Source organism: Scyliorhinus torazame, chromosome 6 (genome assembly GCF_047496885.1).
Source record: "Scyliorhinus torazame isolate Kashiwa2021f chromosome 6, sScyTor2.1, whole genome shotgun sequence".
Taxonomy (NCBI): Eukaryota; Metazoa; Chordata; class Chondrichthyes; order Carcharhiniformes; family Scyliorhinidae; genus Scyliorhinus; species Scyliorhinus torazame.
In genome coordinates, this window is record NC_092712.1 from 77186498 (window position 1) to 77208351 (window position 21854).

The 21854-nt window shown below is 45.7% G+C and overlaps 1 protein-coding gene across 2 annotated transcripts in view; it reads left to right on the forward strand.

The window, feature by feature from the left end:
• Nucleotides 1-21854, forward strand: part of LOC140424849 (kinesin-1 heavy chain) — a 176284-nt gene that overhangs the window by 103865 nt on the left and 50565 nt on the right. For both annotated transcript variants that reach the window (XM_072508347.1, XM_072508346.1), the window contains exons 6-10: nucleotides 1831-1886; nucleotides 1977-2064; nucleotides 4727-4851; nucleotides 7121-7225; nucleotides 8275-8420. In XM_072508347.1, coding sequence (XP_072364448.1) covers nucleotides 1831-1886; nucleotides 1977-2064; nucleotides 4727-4851; nucleotides 7121-7225; nucleotides 8275-8420 — 520 coding nt within the window. The remainder of the gene's footprint in view (nucleotides 1-1830; nucleotides 1887-1976; nucleotides 2065-4726; nucleotides 4852-7120; nucleotides 7226-8274; nucleotides 8421-21854) is intronic.

The following is a 21854-nucleotide window of genomic DNA, read 5'->3' on the forward strand; positions in this document are numbered from 1 at the left end:
TTATTCATTTTCTGTTTATAAAATAGGTCATTGTTATTTGTGTTGTTATAATATTGTGTAAAGGATGCACAATGTAATGTGTTGGTTGACCAAAAATTTTCAATAAAATATTTTTTTTTTTTTTTAAATAGATAACAGATTGCTTATAAGGTCACACATAACCATCAGATTTTGTAGCACTACTTTAGTTTTGCTTTTACACAATTTTACCATAACTCTTCGAATATTTCTTCGCTGTATAAACTGTTTGAAAGATTTTAACGGGTAAGCGTAGGCCTTGATACCTGTACACCATTTTAAGATCAGCTGGTTATTTAAAAAAATGATTCTAAGACTACTAATTATTTTATCTCCGTTCATCTGAGTATTTTTGCATAAACAATTAATGTAGTTAACATTGGTAGAAGTGAACATAATGAGAAGCTATCTTGATATTCACCTCCACATCACTTTGACTTTACTTGCATGGAATGTTGACCAAACATCAAAACAAATTTTGTGTATTGAAACAGGTTTTTCCATGAAAAGAAAAATGTGTAAAGGAATACGGATGGTGAAACTAAATTATAGTCAGGAAATTATTTTGGGCCAAGCAATTGGTCGGTACCTGCCCTCGATTCCCTCTGGCAGGCCCACTATGATGTTCTGCCACCTCGACCAATTTTCTTGGTCCTCCACCTTTCGCTTCAGGCTCCTCTGGGTCGCCACCAACCTTTTAATTTGGCCTCCAGGATAACAATTCAGTTGCTCTGGTCCATCAAGGCTTTCTCCAACTCCTTTATTGTGCTCCCCTGGGCCTCCAATCTCTTTCCCACTCCACCACTGCCACCTTGACTGCCACCTTTATTCGTCCTTAATATCATCTCTCATCTCCTTCAGTTCCCTGGTGAGGCCTGTTTTCAATCCATCGCCTGGCCAGGGGTGTGGTGGGTGCTCGTTTTTCAGGTCGCCAGTCTCCCCCTCTCGGGGTGGCCAGGGGCCCCTCGCCTCGTGGGTCTGCTGATCCGCTTGCTTGCTACTCCTGTCCCTTGCTGCAGTTTTTGGTGTCTCTGCGGCCTCTTGAACTGCTGCTTCCTGGCATCCTTAATATATTTCTTGTTATTAAGGGTGAGGGGATGTTGTACGATTTTGTGGGCTAAATTTGGCTATTCTATAATGAATCCCACCTGTCTTGATTGCCAATTGTCTCACTAACAGAAATTCAAACTGAACTATTTAACTTGTTGCTAAAGAATAAAATCCATGAATGTTGTTGGTAAATACGTTGATGTTGAAAACCAACAACAAACCCTAAAAATTTCGTAGAATTATCAAAATCTTACAACAGGAAGGACCGAGGCAGAGGCAGAATTCCTAGAGTGTGTTGAGAATTTTCTACAGCATTCCAGTACAACAAAAAAGGAGGCATTGGTGGACCTGTTTCTTGAGAATGTGGTGGGCCAAGTGGATCAAGTGTTAGTAGGGGAACATTTAGGTGACTATGAACGTTGCATCATAAAGTTTAGGTTGGTTATGGAATTGCACAGGGAGCTATCTAGAATAAGAATCATTAACTGGGGAAAAGCCAACTTCAATGGGGTAAGAACGGATCTGGCCCAGAAATTAGAATCAAAAGATTAGCAGGTGAAACTAATTGAACAATGAGCTGTCTTTAACGAAGAGCATTTTGAATACAGTCAAAATATGTTCCACGAAGAAGAAACTTGGGGAAAACAAATCCAGATGAAAGAGAAAGGGATTTAAGTATGTGGTTGAATATTATATTTTGATGTAACCTTAATTACAGGAACTATTGAATTGAGATAAAACATTGTTCCTTTATGTTTGCAGTGTCCAAGACTAATCTCTCTGTCCATGAAGATAAAAATAGAGTTCCTTATGTGAAGGTAAGTAAAAGGTACCAAAGATGCATTTCCCATTATATAATATTTTGTTTGCAAGACTCGCCTTTGTTTCTTTTTGTTCTCCTGGTATAGGGCTGTACTGAGCGGTTTGTCTGCAGTCCTGATGAGGTCATGGATACAATTGATGAAGGAAAGTCCAACAGACATGTAGCAGTTACAAGTAAGTCTAGCTAACATTGTGTTAAGTTAGAACCAAACAATCACGTGTGCGTGTGCAACATTGTAGTGTTGAGAGGTTGTGATTGATTTTAAATCTGCAGTTTTGTGGAACTAAATTTGGCAAAAATGTTTTAAAAATACACTTGCAGAGCTAGTGGAGTTTTGTACTTGTGTGTTTTGATCAAGACTTCTGTCAGTCATGTAAAAATAATTTAGACGTGGGGTCTCCTTGAACCATTGCATCTCGTTTTTGGTGATTGATTTAATTAGATAAGAAATAAGAACCTTTTCTCTTTCGTGTCTTCCCCCCCCCCCGTCTATCTTTCATTTATTGTGAAATATCAATTGTAAAAACAGTTGGTCTGTAGCTAGCTATGTTAAGGAGATCACCTTGCTCTACATATCTTCGTCTTCAACAAAATTGAATATCTGGCTCAACCGACCTCTAAGCTCTAGGTTTGTTAAAAGTATAAATCAGGTCATTTACTTTTACTGTTACCTTTTGAGGTGGAAGGATTATTTCAATGGTTGATGCATTGCAAAGGAGAGGCGTTAAATCACAATTAGTGCTAGAAGTAAAATCATAGAATTTACAGTGCAGAAGGAGGCCATGAAAAGATTAGACAATTTATTTTTCGTGCAAAAGATTGTGGAACATGGTTATTGAAAATGTAAACTAGAATTCTTATTATGAATACAAGGGGCAGATAAAAGAGCTGGGAATTGGTGTTAATGCATAGCTACAATGTGAAGCTTGTATCAGCACAGTTCAAATCTGTCAAGTGGCCTCTGTTCTGTCATTCCTGTTTAACATTGATTGAAGAGCAGTCACTTTGTATCAATCTCTAGGTTTTTCATCTAAAATAATTACGGGGGACCAACAGCACCAGAATTTCTGCTGTAGATTATGTGTAAGTTTCATTATAAATGTGTAAGAAGGAAGTTTCATTTAATGTATGAAGGTGCCCACAGAGCAGGATATATGGAACAGATTAAAATTTGGTTGTTTACCAAATAATTGACTTTAGACCACACAGATAATTACGAGTGATAAAGGCCAAGTTCACTAAATGAGTTTAGTTTAACAAAACTCCCAGTGTAGATAATGGGAGCTAGTGGATGTAGTATATTTAGAATTTCAAAAGGCATTGCACAGGATTGAAGCTCATACGATTGACAATGATAATGATCTTGGAATGAGGATTGGTTGGTTATAAGGCAGAGTAGGAATAAACAGGTAATTTTGGGTCAGCAAGATGTAACTAGTGGGATTCTGAAAGGATCAGTGTCTGGGCCTCCACTGTTTACAATCTATATCAGTGATTTAAGTGAAGCGATGGAGTGTGTTATATCGAATTTTACTGACTATGCAAAATTAGATAGAGAAGTAAGCTGTAAGGATGCAAAGCAGCTGTAAAATGTGTAAACTGATGAAGTGGCTGATTTTTAAAAAAGTCTTTCATGGGATGTGGGCATTGCAGGCTCGTCCAGCATTTGTTGCCCATCCCTTAGTGCCCTTGAGATGGTGCTAATGAGCCATCACTTTGAACTGCTACAGTCTGTGGCGTTGGCAAACTTGCAATGCTGTTAGGAAGGTAGTTCCAAGATTTTGATCCAGCAACAATAAAGGACCGGCAACATAGTTCCAGGTATGTGGCTTGGCGGGGTCTTGCAGGTGGTGGCATTCTATTGAGTCTGCTGTTCCATGCCCTTCTAGGTGGTCGAGATCACAGGTTTGAAAGGTGCTATTGAAGGAGCCTTGTTGAGATGCTGTAGTGCAAACCCCCAAAACCTATCTATATCTACGAATATTGGTTTGCGTGTGATCCGAGTGTCGCTGTCCATGAATTTTCTACTTGGTGCGGATGCTCAGTCATTGAGTATATTCAAGACTGAGATCAGTACATTTTTGAGCACTAAGGAAATAGAGGGATATGGGGATCGCCCAGTAAAGTTAAGTTTAGGCAGAAGATTCCATAGTCTTATTGCTTGGTTGTGCAGGCTTGTGGCAATGTATAGCCCACTGTTATTCCTAATTTTATGTACTAATAAAATAGACAGTAATTTTCAGATCTCCACTTGTACAGCAGTTAAATTCAAGTTTTGAAAAAGTTAAAGGAGTTGATTTTGAGCCCTGATCAATGCACCTGGAAACCATTTTTGTAATGTTGTGTGACAACTAAATAAATTTTCACTAGCTTGATATTCTCCCCAAGCCTAACGTTTGTGTGTACTATATGTTTTTGAATTTCTCTATTACAGATAATTTAACAACTTCTATTAAAGTTTGCTGGTATTTTAAATCACTCCCCCTCTGATGCATTTGTGACTGCATGAAAACTCTGCAGATTTGTAAATAGAAGTTACTTATTTTACAAAATTACATCTGCAATGCCTCGAGAAGAGTACTGTTCTTTTTCCCTCTCAATCCACTTTCTAATGATCTCTGTATCGTGCATCATCTGAAGCTTATAAACTTAAAAGATAACACCGTGCCAAAAGAAGATCAACCTTTGGTTATAATTGTTCACTTACTGGCTTTGCAACAGCTCTGAAAAATAGGATACCCAAAAGTGGGAAATGAAACTAGGCTACCCTGTAATTTTTGCATTAGAGACTGGACAAAATGCACATTTTTAATCAGCAGCCTCTGTCTGTTTCAGATATGAATGAACACAGCTCACGTAGCCACAGTATCTTTCTTATTAATGTCAAACAAGAAAACACTGCAACAGAGCAGAAGCTAAGTGGCAAACTTTATCTGGTTGACTTGGCAGGTAGTGAGAAGGTAAGACTGAATGTCCTTTTAAAGTGCCATACTTTAAATGCGGAGAGATTGCAAACTTTGAGGTACAGAGGGATCTGGATGTCTTGGTACATGAATCACAAAAAGTTAGTATGCAGGTAGAGCAACTGATTCAGAAGGCAAATGCAATGTTGTCATTGAGGGGACTGAAATATAAAAGTAGGGATGTTTTGCTACAGTTGTACAGGGCTTTGGTAAGACACTTCTGGAGTACCATATACAATTTACTCTCATTTAAGAAAGGCTATAAATGCTTTTGAAGGAATTCAGAGAAGGTTCACGCGACTGATAATTGGGATTGGGGGTAGGGGTGTTATCTTGTTAGGAAAGGATGAACAGACTAGGTCTGTATCCATTGGGTAGAAGAATGAGGTGAATTCATTGAAACATAAGATCCTGAGCAGACTAGACGGTGGATTCTGAAAGGAGTTTCCCAGGGACGCAGTTTAAAAATAGAGTATCCCATTTAAGGTCGAGATTAGACATTTTTTCTATCAGAGTTGGTATTGAAATCGCTCTTTCCCAGAGAGCGGTGAAGGCAAAATCATTGCATGTTTTTAAGGCAGAGGTAAATAGATTCTTGACTTAACAAGGGTGTCCAAGTTTATCAGGGGTAGGTGGGAATGTGGAGTCGGGAGACACAGTCAGATCAGCCACGATTGTGTTGAATGGCAAAGCAGACTCAAGGGGTCAAGTGGCTTACTGCTCCTAATTCATATTTGTAAGATTGAAAAGAATACTTGAGCAGCAAAGCTAATTCATGCCAAGTCGTGTTGACTACTATATGCTGTTGGGAGTCCCAAGCATCCAAGAAGGTAATGACGCAGAAGCAATCAAGTGAAAGATGTTTGTGTACCAAATGGAAACGCTGACTTTGGCAAATTAATTGATTTAGTTTTGAAAGGACATGAGATGTAGGCAACGTAATTCTACAATAGGTTTTAATAGATTTGCACTTATTCGGGTGATACAGTGGTTTGCACTGCTGCCTCTCCGCACCATGGACCCAGGTTCGATCCTGGCCCCGAGTCACTGACCGTTTGGAGTTTGTACATTCTCCCTGTGTTTGCATGGATCTCACCCCCACAATCCAGAGATATGTAGGGCAGGTGGGTTGACCACGCTAAATTGCTCCTTAATTGTAAAAAATACATTTTTGCTTATTCACCAGTGTCCTTTAGGGAAAGTAATCTTTCAGTCCTTGCCGAAACAGGTCTATGTGTGACTCCAGACCCACCGGAAATGTGGTTGACTCTTAACTGGCCCTAAATGACCTAGCTACCAATTCAGCTCTATATGAAAAAAGTGACCCACTACCATCTCTCGAGGGCAATTGGGGATGAACAATAAACGTTGGCCGACCAGCGAGGCCCACATCCCGAGAATAGTTTCTTTAAGTTAACATACTTTTGAAAAGCGCAAGATAGTTCAGTTTGGGCCCTGAAATCAGATTGGCAAGCATCGTAGTAGAACTGTGACACAAAGCTAGGACAGAACAGCAAGTTGGTTAATTCATTTACTATTGCCCTCTAAATAAAAATTAAACAAAATTAGTAAACACACTGTCTCCCAAAGCTTGTAACTAAAGTGAATTTCCATCATAATACAGTTCCTGGCAATGATTATTGAGTGCTGTTGTCCTTTTGGAAACTTGATTCATAGATTTATTGATTCCATTCAGAAAGAAATGTTGGCATACCACAGCCATATTTCTTATTATAGATATGTGACTTTCACAATGTTCCTGTATTTCAATGGCCTGGACTGAATTCAGAATTCAAGTTTAAAGAATTTGAATTTGGTTAAAATCTGGAAAATAAAAGCTGATAGCTTTGTGGTCATCTCTACAGCAATTAGATTGTTTTTAAAAGCCCCAGCTGTTTCACTGAGTGTCCTTTACGGAAGAAACCTTGCTCTTCTTACCTGGTCAGGCCCATTTGTGACTCCAGTCCCACGCTGTGATTGACCCTTTGCAGTCTTCTAAAATGGCCTAGCAAGCCATTTACATATATCAAACAGCTACAGCAATGTGAAAGCACCATTACCACATTGAACTGCAGGGATTTACTCTACTCCGATTTTATGCTTCTAGGTGGTATTTATAAAATAATCTATCTGGTCTGACCTTCCATTCTGGTTTGTGTATGGCAGTAAGAAAAGTGAAAGAAAGGGGAAATTGTATTATTAAAATCTGGAGATTATTGTAGTAATGCTATGATATGTTTGTTTCTTCTGTTGAAAATCCATTAAGGTCAGTAAAACTGGAGCAGAAGGGTCTGTACTAGATGAAGCCAAGAATATCAACAAGTCTTTGTCAGCACTGGGGAATGTCATTGCTTCTCTAGCAGAATCCAGCGTGAGTATTGAACATAGTATTTGTGTCAATCCTAACAGATCAAAATTTTTCTGTACATGTCTTTGAAATTTTACCAAGATGACATAGAATCAATCCACCAATTTGAGACTTCTCAGTTGTATTTCCATTTATTTTTATTCCGAGGAAATTTAAATGCAAGACAATTCCATAGAACGTGCAATATATGGAGGAGAATCAACAAAGCACATTAAACTATCTGGACCTATGTCTTTTATTGCATGCTTTTTTAATAACCTGACTGCTGGTTGTCTTGAGTTATTGACAATTTGAAACCATTAAGCTAATAGATTATTCATAATCTTTGACCCAGAATTTGAACTCTGTCCTATTGTGTGTATGCCTTGAACTGCACTGAATTCCACTCTCACATCACTCCTGTTCATAGCAGCCTTCACAGGTTCCCAGCTTTCACATTTGCATCAAATTTAAGATCCTTATTTACAAATCCCTCTAGCCTTCCTTGTTGAGCCAGTGTAACATCCTGCGGCCTTGCATCCCTGTGCTGCCACTTCCTCCAACCACGGATCCTTTCACTATAGGCAACTACTCCCCCATAAAGATTTCCAGAAAGCTCAATTTGCCAACTGAATCACCTTGCCCACTGCCCCTCAAAGGCTGAAATGTGTTAACATTTTTTTGTTTCTTCTCTACGAAGTGCCATAGGATTTTTTTCAATGTCAAGTGCTATATATGTCAAGTGTTCTCCCCGTGTCTGCGTGGGTTTCCTCCGGGTGCTCCAGTTTCCCCTCTCAGTCCAAAGACGTGCACGTTAGGTGGATTGGCCATGATAAATTGCCCTTAGTGACCAAAAAAGGTTCGGAGGGGTTATTGGGTTACGGGGATAAGGTGGAAGTGAGGGCTTAAGTGGGTCGGTGCAGACTCGATGGGCTGAATGGCCTCCTTCTGCACTGTATGTTCCATTGTTCTATACCAATTCCAATTGCAGTCAAAAAATAGGCTCATAGGCATACAAACGTTGATAGGTTTGTACATGAAGAATGCTTTTAAAACCTTGGTTATTCTTTTAGACATATATACCATACCGTGACAGCAAAATGACCAGAATTTTACAGGATTCTCTGGGTGGTAACTGCAGGACTACAATAGTTATTTGCTGCTCTCCATCGTCCTACAATGAAGCAGAGACTAAAACGACATTGATGTTTGGTCAGAGGTATGTGAACTGTATTTTAGGAACTATTACAAATGTTGTGTCCTGTGGTCTCCGAGAGGAGTCATGTGCTGTTAGAAGGAAGTGTCCTGTATTCCTACTAGATTATTTCTTTGTGGCATTTACCATCATTTGAATTTGCAGGTATTGTATGCTTTGCTAAACTTATTGTATTTTGTTCATCATCTTACAATTCCTTTTAAAGCAATTGTGATAGTTAATGAAGAACTTTCCCAGATTTCTTTGAAAACCTGAAAATAACTTGATTTATATATTAACTTGCAGTTGAATTGTAAAAGTAGGCACACTAATTTTACTCACAGGATTTCCATTTGAAACTCCCTTTTGTATCTTCCTTTCCTGAAAGTGTTGGCTGTTTGCTAAGTTATGTTTTCTGTCAGAATCTGTCATCCTCTGTTACCTTCTGTAAGTATCAGTATTTGAAGTGCATGAGCCTTTCTAGCTGAATGGTTGGCTATGGTAACCATTATAGCTAGTCAAATTTTCTACAATACCCAGGAGCTAGACATGTACATTTGCACTAAGGGCTGTAGATAAATGATAGGAATAAGCGACTGCGCTGAAATTTCTCCCGGCCCACCTCTCGTTCTCTTTCCCCCCCCACCCCACTCTCGTTACTTTCTTCCCTCCTCTCGCACTACCTGGAATGGCAGCCCCCCCCCCCCAGCGCCTGGCGAAGACACCACAAAATATTTGCTTTTCCCTAGATTCAGCTTGAGCCCCGAAACTCCTTAGCAGCCTCATTATATCCCTCACCGACGCCACCATCTCCAGCTTTCTTCCTTCTGACGGAGAAAGAACCACATTCAGCAGCTGTCGCACATTCAACGACAGCTGCCTGCTCTTAATGAACACCATCTGATCCTCCCCAACCACCTTCGGTGGGCACTCCTTCAACCTAAGCACCAACTCCTTCGCAATATCTTAGCATCCATGTTTCGTAGAGAAATGGGCCTGTGCAACCCACACTCTACTGGATCCGTTTCATTTTTTAAGTAATAGTGAGATGCCTTCCACATCTTCTGTCAATTCTCCCCTAACCTTCGCATCTTCAAACATTTCTACCATCAGCGGTGCCAACTTACCCTTGAATTTCTTATGAAATTCCACCGGGAACCCATCCGGCCCCCGGTGCCTTACCTGACTGTATCTTCACTATCGCTCCCTGCACTACTTCTACACCCATTGGTTCATCCAATCCCGCCCTCTCCTCCCCCACATCCGGGCATTCTAGAAACTCCCTCATATCTGTCTCATCCTCCAGCGACTCTGACTTATACAAGTTCCCATAGAGGCCTTCAAACATTTATTCACTTATTCTGGTGCCACTACCAACCCACCCGTCCCATCCCTAATCTGCACAATTTCTCCCACTGCCGCCATCCGATGGAGCTGACCTGCCAGCAATCGACTGGCTCTCTCTCCATAGTCAAAGAACCCCCCCCCCACCACCACCTCACTTGCCTCAGCTGCTGGACCACCCTCCCAGTGGAAAGATCAAACTTCGCCTGCAACTCCTTCCTCCTCGCCAAAGGTTCCAGGACCTATGCGTACCTCCCATCTACCTTAAAAATATCCGCTATCAACCACTGTTGCTCCGCCCGTGCTCTGTATCCACCTTCACCTTGAATGAAATGTCCTTGCCCCTCATTACTTCCTTCAACACCTCCCAGACCACCAACAGCGAAAACTCCCCATTCTGGTTAAACCCCACATACTCCTCAATCACCTTCCCAATTTTAGTGCAAACATTTGGGTCTGCCATCTAACCCACATCTAGTCTTCACGCCAGCCTCTGGCTGGACCCTTCTCCAAGACCACATCCATCCATTGCGGAGCATGGTCCAATATCACGACCACTGAATACTCTGCCTTCACCCCACCCTCCCCACCACAAAAAAAGTCGATCCTCGAGTCCACCTTGTGCATCAGCGAAAAAAACGAGTATTCACTATCTGCTCTGACCGGAGTATCTCACCCTCATGTCCTTCCTACTAGCCATGGCCATCTTCTCTCTCTTTCCCCCTGGTGGACCCTGTCCAATCTGTAGTGGGAGGGGTCCTTCCCCTCTCCCATCAATTTGCAAGCATCTCAGCAAAGTACTCTCTAGGCCTCTGGCCCTCTAGCCCCTCAGGCACACCCACAATCCTCAAGTTCTGCCTTTGCAACCTGTTCGCCAGGTCCTCTACTTTGACTCTCAGCCCTCTGTTGATTTCCGACACCCTCCCCTATCGAGGTGAACTGGTCACTATGCTGCGATAATGCCTTAAGTCTTCGCCAACACCCTTCTCATCGGGACAAGGGTTTCACCCACCCACTCCCGAAGCGAGGTCATCATATCTGTCCGATGCCTTTCAAAATGCTTTGAGAACAGTTGCTCAAACTTCCTAGTTAGAGACTTGTGAACACAGCCCAATCCATCACACGAACCTGCCTCTCATCTGTCTACATCTCCCTCTGCCTGGGGAAAGCAGGCAACATAATCAAAGACCCCTCCCACCTGGCTTACTCACTCTTCCAACTTCTTCCATTGGGCAGGAGATACAAAAGTCTGAGAACACGCACGAACAGACTCAAAAACAGCTTCTCTACTTTTACCAAACTCCTAAATGACCCTCTTATGGACTGACCTGATTAACACTATGCCCCTGTATGCTTCACCCAATGCTGGTGTTTATGTAGTTACAATGTGTACCTAGTGTTGCACTATTATGTACTTTTCTTTTAGTTTCTTTTCATATAGTTAATGATCTGTTGAGCTGCTCGCAGAAAAATACTTTTCACTGTGCCTCAGTGACAATAAAAAAAATCCAAATCCAGTCATCACTTCATCCATCTTTTCCACTGCGGTGGGCGCGGTCCCAACCCGGCAAGCTCCCTCCCGCCATCTTCTCTCCTGCTGAACTCCTCGCCACGTTTGAATGTGGACTTTAGCTCGCTCCCTTTTTCCCTGGGTTGTTCTTTCGGTTTTTGACATCATTGAACTGCCTCCGACCTTCCCCTAAAAAAGACAACTCTGGCAGGTGCACCCAAGCATGCGACCACCACCTACACGCCACAACAGTCGCCCCCCCAGTAATGTTAGGTGCAGTTGCAATGTGTCACACTATTCAAGCATTAAAGAGATGTTTAGCTTAAATCTAATTTGTAAATACTTGATCTGAATGAGCAGAGCACTGGAAAAATATCACATTTCTCTTTTTTAGCATTCAAGTACCATAGAAGTATCTTCTAGATATTGCCCTGTTAAAATATTTTTTAATGTATTGAATGCCTGTTGATTAGTCCAATGAAATGCTGTATTTTGTGAATAGTTCATTATGCTTGGAGTTGCACAGAATATACAGCGCAAGATCCGGTCATTCAGCTGACATGTCTGCTCCACACACGTCTCCTCCCACTTTTATCTGCTTCATCTCACCCTATCAACCTGTCTTTCTATTCCTTGATGTCCAATGTACTTTTCTAGTTTCCCATTAATGGATCTATGCTATTTACGTGAATCACTTCATAACATAGGACTTACAGTGCAGAAGGAGGCCATCCAGCCCATCAAGTCTGCACCAACCCACTTAAGCCCTCACTTCCACCCTATCCCCGTAACCCAATAAACCCTCCTGACCTCTTTTGGACACCAAGGGCAATTTATTATGGCCAATCCACCTAACCTGCACGTCTTTGGACTGTGGGAGGAAACCGGAGCACCCGGAGGAAACCCGAGCAGACACTGGGAGAACAGTAGAGAGTTGCATGTCTCACCGCTCTTGAGTGAAGAGTGTCTTCTGGATTCTTTATTAGTTCTATTAACTATCTTGTATTTATTTTTCATTTTATTTTTAAAAATATTTTTATTCTCCTTTTTCACGTTTTCTCCCACATTTACACCCATCAACAATAAACAATGATCAACAAGCTATGTCCATCCCCATAATAACAACGATCCCATCCGCCCACCAACCCCCAAACCTCAACCCGCCTGTTTACACAAACAAATGACAGAAAAGAATCCGGGATTACCCGTAGTCACCCTTAATCTACACGGCTCTCCACCCACCCACCCCCCCAACCAACGCCATCCAGCCTCTAAGAGAGTACCGTACATGATACCCCAAAGTTGTACCCCCCCCCCCCCCCCCCCCCCCCCCCAAAGTCTCCAGCTCCTCCCGTCCAATGCCTCTTGTAAAACTCCTCCTCCCAACCTCGGTTCCCTCCCCCAACCTCGGTTCCCACCCCCCAACTTTCCACCCCGGCTAGACCACTCGGACCCTGTTCTGTCAGGCTCCGATGGCTGCAGCCCCTCCCCCCACCTCACTCCTGTTCACTGGCCGGCTTAAACCGGCCAGCGTGGAGGCCCCCGCCTGGGTCCCTTTCCCCCTTGCCCGGTCCTAGGAAAGCCCAAAGATCCCCTTTTAGCACACAAACCCCACGTATCCACCTACACCCCAAAGAGCCCTCCTTTCGAGTGAAAGTCCCGTCCCTTCCCTTGTCCAAATATATGCAACATTGGCTCCTTTAGCCTCTACACCCGCGCGCAGTGATACAAAAAAAAATAGAAGAAAATACAGTCATGAGGTTACATCGGCACATGACCATTCCTCAATTTGTCTGTTCTGCCACAGTCCTTCTGCCTTCGCAAACTCCTCTGCTGCTTCCGCCGTTCCAAAATAAAAGTCACTGAGCTTGTAAGTCACCCTCAGCTTCGCTGGGTATACAATGCCGCACTGCACCTTGCTAATGTACAGTGCCCTCTTCACCCGGTTGAAGGCAGCCCGCCTCTTCGCCAGCTCCACCGTAAAGTCCTGGTATACATGTATACCAGCTCCAGCCCATTGCACCACCCGCTTCTGTTTGGCCCAGCTCAGGACCTTCTCCTTCACACTGTACCTACGGAAGCACAGAGTCACTGCCCTTGGCGGCTCACACGCCTTTGGTACAGGCCTCCACGACCGATGAGCCCGATCCAGTTCATATCGGGAGGGGTCCTCCCCCAGTAGTTTTGCCAGCATCGCGGCGAAATACTCAGTCGGCTTCGGTCCTTCAACTCCTTCGGGAAGCCCCACGACCCTCAAATTCTGTCGCCTGGATCTGTTTTCCAGATCTTCCATTTTTCCTCAGATTCTTGTTCGTGTCCATCACCTTCCGCATCTCCTTCCCCATCGAGGCAAGTTGATCACCGTGCTGCAATAATGTCTCCTCCACTTCCTTCAGCGCCTCCCCTTGCTCTTGCACCTCCGCCACTGCGCTCGCCACCGCCGTCTTCACCGGAGAAACCGCCTCCTCCACCAGCACATTCAAAACCTCCCTCATCTCCTTCCTCACCATCTCCATACATTTCTCAATCTGCGCCAACTGCTTTTGGAATTCCGCAGCCATCACCTTAGTTAGTTCTTCAGCCGTAAACACTGCGGCCTCCCCTGGTGCTCCAGCCTCCATTTTCTTTGTTGACCCCGCGGTGACCTTTCCCCTCTCCAACGGACTTTCAGCCGCTTTTCTCCGGGCCGTTTTTTTGGGTGATATTCAACATCCTCCTTCTCCTTGCGCTATCCCCCGACTTTTACTGCCGTCGTTGGCCCTAGGGCCGGGCGTTACTCCGCGAAAATGCCGTTCCCGAACGGGAGCCCTCCAATGTGCGGCTGCCTCCCGCCCGCCGTCACCGGAAGCCCATTTATAACCACACGTTTTGGACTCTCCCACAAGTGGAAATACCTTCTCTGTCTGTCTATACTGTGAATCCTATTTTAGCGCGTTGTTGTATTTTGCCTCAGTCCTGCCCCATTTTTAAAAAAAAAAATCAATTTAGTGTACCCAATTCTTTTTGCCAATTCAAGGGCCAATTTAGCATGGCCAATCCACCTACCCTGCACATCTTTGGGTTGTGGGGGTGAGACTCACGCAAACACGGAGAGAATGTGCAAACTCCACACGGACAGTGACCCGGGGCCGGGATCGAACCCGGGTCCTTGGCACCGTGAGGCAGCAGTGCTAACCACTGCACCACCGTGCCACCCCATAAATTTTATCCATGAGCCTATGGTGTTGTACCTTATCACAAGCCTTTTGAATCACCATGTAAATCAGCTGCATTACCCTTGTCTACTCTTTTGTAACTTCAGAATAATTCAATGGCTGGTCAACCATAACCTTTCCTTTTGAAGTCTTCTATTTTTGATTTCTATATGTTTTTGTTTTCCATTTTCAAGCAAAGATTCAATATATCTTTGTTAAACTAACTGGTCTATAGTTCCCTGGTAGGAAGAATGCGATGTCACTTCCGGTGATGTCCATGGAGGAGTAGGTCGCACATTTGATATCTCCTGCCTGTGACGGACTTTTGGACGTTTTTCCACCGTTTTCCCCCAGATTTTATGGGATAAATCTGTAAGAGTGAGATAATTAGGAGAAATCCCTCTCCAATGTATGGAGAATTGGACCAGAAGTGGCCGTGTGAGAAGACAAAGTCCTACAAGGAAGATGTGAGCAGAGTTGGCAACGCAGGAGAGCAAGGGCCGCGGGGAGACGGCACAGTGGTCAATGGAGCAGCTGGTGACGTTTTTTGAAGATTGCTTCGTCAAGCTGAAGGACACGCTGGACCTGAAGTGGTCAGAGAAGAATCAAGAGAGCCATGGAAGAGCAATCCAGGAGGTGGAGAAAAAGGTGTCCGAGCACGAGGAATATATAACTGTGCTGGAGACCAAGGTGGAGATGATGAATGACCGCCAGAAAAGAATGCAGGAGAAGCTGGAGAACCTGGAGAACAGGTCCAGTAGGCAGAATATTAGAACTGTCGGCCTCCCTGAAGGCAGTGAAGGATTGGATGCGAGGGCTTATGTGACGAACATGCTGGAGAGGTTGATGGGGGCTGAGGCGTTCCCTCGGCCCCTGGAAGTGGATAGAGCGCACAGAGCCCTCGCGAAGATGCCCCGAGCGAACGAGCCGCCGAGGGCGATGGTGGTATGTTTACACCGATTCCTAGACAAGGAACACGTTCTGCGATAGGCCAAGAAAGAACCGCAGCAAGTATGAAAATTGTGAGCTGCGCATTTATCAGAACCTGGGCGCGGATTTGGCCAAAAGGTGAGCTGGGTTGAATCGGGCAAAAACGCTCCTCTTTAAGAAGGGGGTGAAGTTTGGGATGTTGTACACAGCACGTCTGTGGGTCACACATGAGGAACGGGACATCTACTTTGAAACACCAGACGATGTGTGGAGTTTTTATTAAAGGAAAAAAAACTGGAGGTGAACTAAAAGACACTGAAGCCTTGGAGAGTACGGACGTGGCGATTTGTTGTGCTGAGTTGTATAAGTAGTGTTATGTGTGACATGGGGCTGTTTTGATGGCTAAAGTTAACTTTGTCTTGCAGGGAGCTGGTTAAAGGCGGGGGTGGTTTCTGGGGCTGTTTTTTTTTCTAAAGTGGCTGTTTTTTCATTTTTTTCTGATTGTTTACTGGGGAATGTGATGCTTTTGAATATGTTTGTCCAAGTGCGGGGAGAGGGGAGAGAACAATGGGGAGATGGACTGTTTGGTGTAATGGGCAGGTGCCATCAAGTCAGCATGGGTCAGCTGACACACGGAAGCACAGTGGGGGGAGAACAGGTGTTAAGCTGGAGCTTGACTGGGGCGGGGGGGGTGTTGGGTTTCTAGTGCTATTGGTGGGGGGGGGGGGAGCTGCTTTGCTGAAGGGAGGAACTGTTGCTAGGGGACAAATGGGAGGTCGGGAACAGCGAATGTCTGTGGGGGGGCTCAAGGAGGCCAAGGGCGCGAGCTGGAGGCTGGCCTAAAAAGGGTGATGACTAGTCAGGGGGGGGGAGGGAGAGCAAGCCCCCCCCCGACCAGGCTGATTACATGGAACGTCAGAGGGATGAATGGGCCGGTCGAGGTCTCGCGTGTTCGTGCATTTGAGGGGGCTGAAGGCGGATGTGGCAATGCTACAAGAGACACACCTAAAGGTTATAGACCAGACGAGATTGAGAAAGTGGTGGGTTGGCCAAGTATCCCACTCGGGGCTGGACTCAAAGACCAGGGAGGTAGTGATCTTGATCAATAAACGAGTGACATTCGAGGCAGGGAGAATAGTGTCAGACAAGAGGGGTAGGTACATAATGGTGAGTTGGAAGTTGGAGGGGGTGCGGGTGGTACTCGTGAACATATGCTCCGAATTGAGACGATGTGGAATTTATGAAGCGGGTGTTAGATAGTATCCCAGACTTGGGGTCACATAACTTGATTATGGGAGGAGATTTTAACAGTCATTTGATCCGGAATTGGACCAGTCAAAATCCAGGACAGGGAGGAGGCCTGCTGTGGCAAAGGAATTGAAAGGTTTATGGAACAGATGGGGGGAGTAGACCAATGGAGGTTTGCACGGCCAAGGGCGAAGGAGTTTTCCTTTTTCTCCCATGTCCACAAGGTATACTCTCGCATTGACTTTTTCGTTTTGAGCTGGGCGCTAATACCGGGGGTGGTGGATACTGAGTACTCGGCAATCGCAGTGTCGGATCATGCCCCACATTGGGTGGATCTATGGGTTAGTGTGGAGAGAGGGCAACATCTGCTGTGGAGACTGGTTGTGGGGTGCTAGCAGACAAAGTGATCTGTGGGCGGGTGAACAAGTCCATCCAGAACTACCTGGAAACCAATGATGCGGGGAGGTGTCTGCAGCGACGAAGCTTTGAAGGCAGTGGTCAGAGGGGAATTAATCTCAAATCGGGGCCCACAGAGAAAAGGTGGAACGGGCTGAGAGGGATAGGTTAGTTGAGGAGATACTCCAGGTAGACAGGAGATACTCGGAGGCCCCGGACGCGGGGCTACTGAGGGAGCGGCGGAGGTTACAGGCAGAGTTCGGACTGTTGACTACAGGGAAAGAGGTGGAACAATTGAGGAAGGCAAGGGGGCAATTTATGAGTATGGGGAAAAGGCTAGCAGAATGTTAGCGCAGCAGCTCCGAAAAAGGGAGGCAGCCAGGAAGATAGGGAGAGTAAAGAGTAGAGGTGGGAATATTGTCCTGGACCCAGTGGGAATGAATGAGGTGTTTAATGACTTTTACAGTAAATTGAGAGTTGGAATCCCCGGCTGGGGTGGAGGAGATGAGGCAGTTTTTGGATCAATTGAGGTTCCCGAGGGTGGAGGAGGACCTGGTGGAAGGGCTGGGAGCCCCGATTGAGATTGAGGAAATAATCGAGGGGCTGGAGGGCATGCAGTCGGGCAAGGCCCAGGGGACTGACAGCAACCCCGTGGAATTCTATAAGAAGTTCTCAGAAATATTGAGCCCACTGCTGGTGAGGACATTTAATGAAGCAAGAGAGAAGGGAGCCCTCCCCCCAACAATGTCGCAGGCCTCGATCTCATTGATCCTGAAACAGGAGAAGGATCTGGGGCAGTGCGGGTCGTACAGGCTAATTTCTCTATTGAATGTGGACACCAAACTGCTGGCTAAGATACTGGCCACAAGGATAGAGGATTGTGTCCCGGGGCTGATCGAGGAAGACGGGGGAAGATCAGACGGGATTTGTAAAGGGCAGGCAACTCCAGGCCAATGTTCGAAGGCTTTTAAATGTTATTATGATGCCCTCCGAAGGAGTGGAGGTGGTGGTAGCGATGGATGCGAGAAGGCTTTTGATCAGGTGGAATGGAATTATCTGTGGGAGGTGCTGGGAAGGTTTGGGTTTGGTGAGGGCTTCATTGACTGGGTGTGGTTGCTCTATCAGGCACCAGTAGCGAGTGTGCGTACGAACCGGCTGAGGTCGGGGTATTTTAAATTACATTGAGGGACGAGGCAAGAGTGCCCCTTCTCCCCGTTACTGTTTGCTCTGGCCATAGAGCCATTGGCCATGGCATTAAGAGCCTCTAGGAACTGGAAAGGGCTGGGTCGGGGTGGGGAGCACCGGGTCTCGCTTTGCGCAGATGACCTGCTCTTGTATAATCTCAGACCCGTTGGAGGGGATGGGGGAAGTATTGTGAATCCTGGGGGAGTTTGGCAATTTTTTTGGGTATAAATTGAACATGGGGGAAAAGCAAGATGTTCGCGATTCAGGCAAGAGGGCAGGAGAAGAGACTGGGTGAGCTGCCGCTTAGAATGGTAGGAAAGAGCTTTCGGTTTCTGGGAATCCAGGTGGCCTGGGGATGGGAGGCACTGCACAAGTTAAACTTATCCTGACTGGTAGAACAAGTGAAAGAGGACTTTAAGAGATGGGACATGCTCCCGCGATCACTGGGGAGGGTACTGACCGTGAAAATGACAGTCCTCCCCAGATTACTGTTTGTCTTTCAGTGCCTCCCATCTTCATCCCAAAGGCCTTTTTCAAGCGGGTGAACAAGGTTATTTCAAGCGGGTGAACAAGGATGGGAGATCTATTTATAGATCTCCCATCCCAGCCTTGGTGGATAAATTTGAAGATCTAGCAGGGAATGTGTTTAGGTATTTCCAGGTGCAAGACTTCTTGAGATGGCAGGTTCTGGCCTTTCCGCTGCTGCCGCCAAGGGGGATACAGGACAGAGTAGTCTCCAGTACCTGGGTGGGAGAGGGGAAGGTTTCAGATATTTACCAGGAGCTTTGGGAAGCGGAGGAAACCCCGGTGGAGGAACTTCAGGGCAAGTGGGAGGACGAGCTCGGAGGAGAGATAGAGGCGGGTCTGTGGGCAGATGCCCTGAGTAGGGTTAATACATCCTCTTCATGTGCCAGGCTTAGCCTGATGCAATTCAAGGTAGTCCACTGGGCACACATGACTGTGGCCTGGATGAACAAGTTTTTCGTGGTAGAGGACAGGTGTGCAAGGTGCGCGGGAAGCCCAGCAAACCATGTCCACATGTTTTGGGCATGCCCGAAGCTTCGAGGGTTTTGGCAGGGTTTTGCTAAGGCAGTGTCCACGGTGCTAAAAACACGGGTGGTGCCGAGTCCTGAGAATCATAGAATCATAGAAGTTTACAGCATGGAAACAGGCCCTTCGGCCCAACCAGTCCATGCTGCCCAGTTTTTACCATTAAGCTAGTCCCAGTTGCCCGCACTTGGCCCATAACCCTCTATACCCATCTTACCCATGTAACTATCTAAATGCTTTTTAAAAGACACAATTGTACCTGCCTCTACTACTACCTCTGGCAGCACATTCCAGACACTCACTACCCTCTGAGTGAAGAAATTGCCCCTCTGGGCCCTTCTGAATCTCTCCCCTCTCACCTTAAACCTATGCCCTCTAGTTTTAGACTCCCCTACCTTTGGGAAAAGATGTTGACTATCTACCTTATCTATGCCCCTCATTATTTTATAGACCTCTATAAGATCACCCCTAAGCCTCCTACGCTCCAGGGAGAAAAATCCCAGTCTATCCAGCCTCTCCTTATAACTCGAACCATCAAGTCCCGGTAACATTCTAGTCAATCTTTTCTGCACTCTTTCTAGTTTAATAATATCCTTTCTATAATAGGGTGACCAGAACTGCACACAGTATTCCAAGTGTGGCCGTACCAATGTCTTGTACAACTTCAACAAGACGTCCCAATTCCTGTATTCAAAGAGGTAGCGATCTTTGGAGTGTCGGCAGAGCCGTGAGTGCAGGGGGTGAAAGAGGCTGACGTTTTGGTCTTTGCCTCCCTGGTAGTCCGGAGACGGATCCTATTAATATGGAGGGACTCGAAGCCCCCGAAGGTAGAGACCTGGGTTAGTGACATGGCTGGGTTTCTCAGTCTTGAGAAAATAAAGTTCGCCTTAAGAGGGTCAATGCTAGCGTTCACCCGGAGGTGGCAGCCGTCCGTCGTCTTTCTCGGGGAAAATTAAAATGTCAGCAGAAGCAGAGTTCCAAAGTGGGGTGGGGGGAGGAGAGGGCCGGATTGTTGTTTCATGGTTAGGGTGTGTGAAGATTGGGAGGGAGGGGGGAATGTTTATTGTAACTTGTTTATAGCATTGTTATTATTATTATAAAAACTTGCAAATACCCTGATAAAAATATTTTTTTTAAAAAATGGAATAATGTGATGTCTACCGGTCCTCTGGCACTACTGTATCCTTTTCAAATGAATTTTGATATACGAATGTTAATGCCTTTGCTATCTGTTTCTCATCTGAATATGTATGGATGCAGTCCATGCAGATCATATGTATAATTTTCCAATTATCTATCTCCATCCTCAATCAAATATCTTGATGTCCTTTTTGATTCTTGTGTTCCGTTGTTCACGTCTGGTTATAAGTTGCAGCAAATTAACTATGCCTTATTTTTGCTATTTCACTGTCATTACCTGTGAGTTAGCTTGTGCATCCCTTCGTGGCCCTATTTCTAATGTAATTTTCATTATGTTGTTTGTATCTTTAGAATATTTTACAATACTTTATTCTTTTACAATACTCCTAATTCTGCTCCTATGTCTTATGGTCTTGTGTATGAGGAATGGCTGAGGACTCTGGGTCTGTACTCGTTGGAGTTTAGAAGGATGAGGGGGGGAACTTATTGAAACCTACAGGATACTGCGAGGCCTGGATAGAGTGGACGTGGAGAGGATGTTTCCATTTGTAGGAGAATCTAGAACCACAGTACACCATCTCAGACTAAAGGGATGATCCTTTAAAAAAGAAATGAGGAGGAATGTCTTCAGCTAGAAGGTGGTGAATCTGTGCAACTCTTACCGCAGAAGGCTGTGGAGGCCAAATCATTGAGTGTCTTTAAGGCAGAGATAGATAGGTGCTTGATTAATAAGGGGATTCGGAGTTATGTGGAGAAGGCAGGAGAAAGGGGTTGAGAAAATATCAGCCCATGATTGAATGGCGGAGCAGACTCGATGGGCCGAGTGGCCTAATTCTGCTCCTCTGTCTTGTGGGGCGGGATTCTTCGGAAACCAGCGGGGCGGGCAACTCTGGCGCGAAGGAGTGGGTCGCCCCGAAGGTGCGGAATCCTCCGCATCTTCAGGGGCTAGGTCGCGCCGGCTGGCGCAGAAGGGGCTTGACGCCACACCAACTGGCGCCAAAGGGCCTCCACCGGCCGACACGAGTTGGCGCATGCACAGGAACGCCAGCGTGTGCTGGCATAATCCCAGCGCATGCGTATGGGGGGTTCATCTCTGCGCCGGCCATCGCGGACTGTTACACCGGCCGGCATGGAGGAATAGAGTTGCCCCCATGGCACAGGCCTGCCCGCGGATCGGTGGGCTCCGATCGCGGACCAGGCCACCATGGGGCACCCCCCGGACCAGAACCCCCCCCCCCCCCCACCACCAAGGACCCCGGAGGCCACCCGCGGAGCCAGATTCTGCCGGTAAGTACCCGTCGTAACATACGGCGGCGGGACCCGTGGAAAACGGGCGGCCATTCGGCCCATCACGGGCCGGTGAATCACCGGGGGGCCGCTGCCAGCGGCCACCGACTGGCGCGGCGCAATTTCTCTCTCTTCCCCCCCCCCCCCCCCTCCAAAACCCCAGCACCGGAGAAT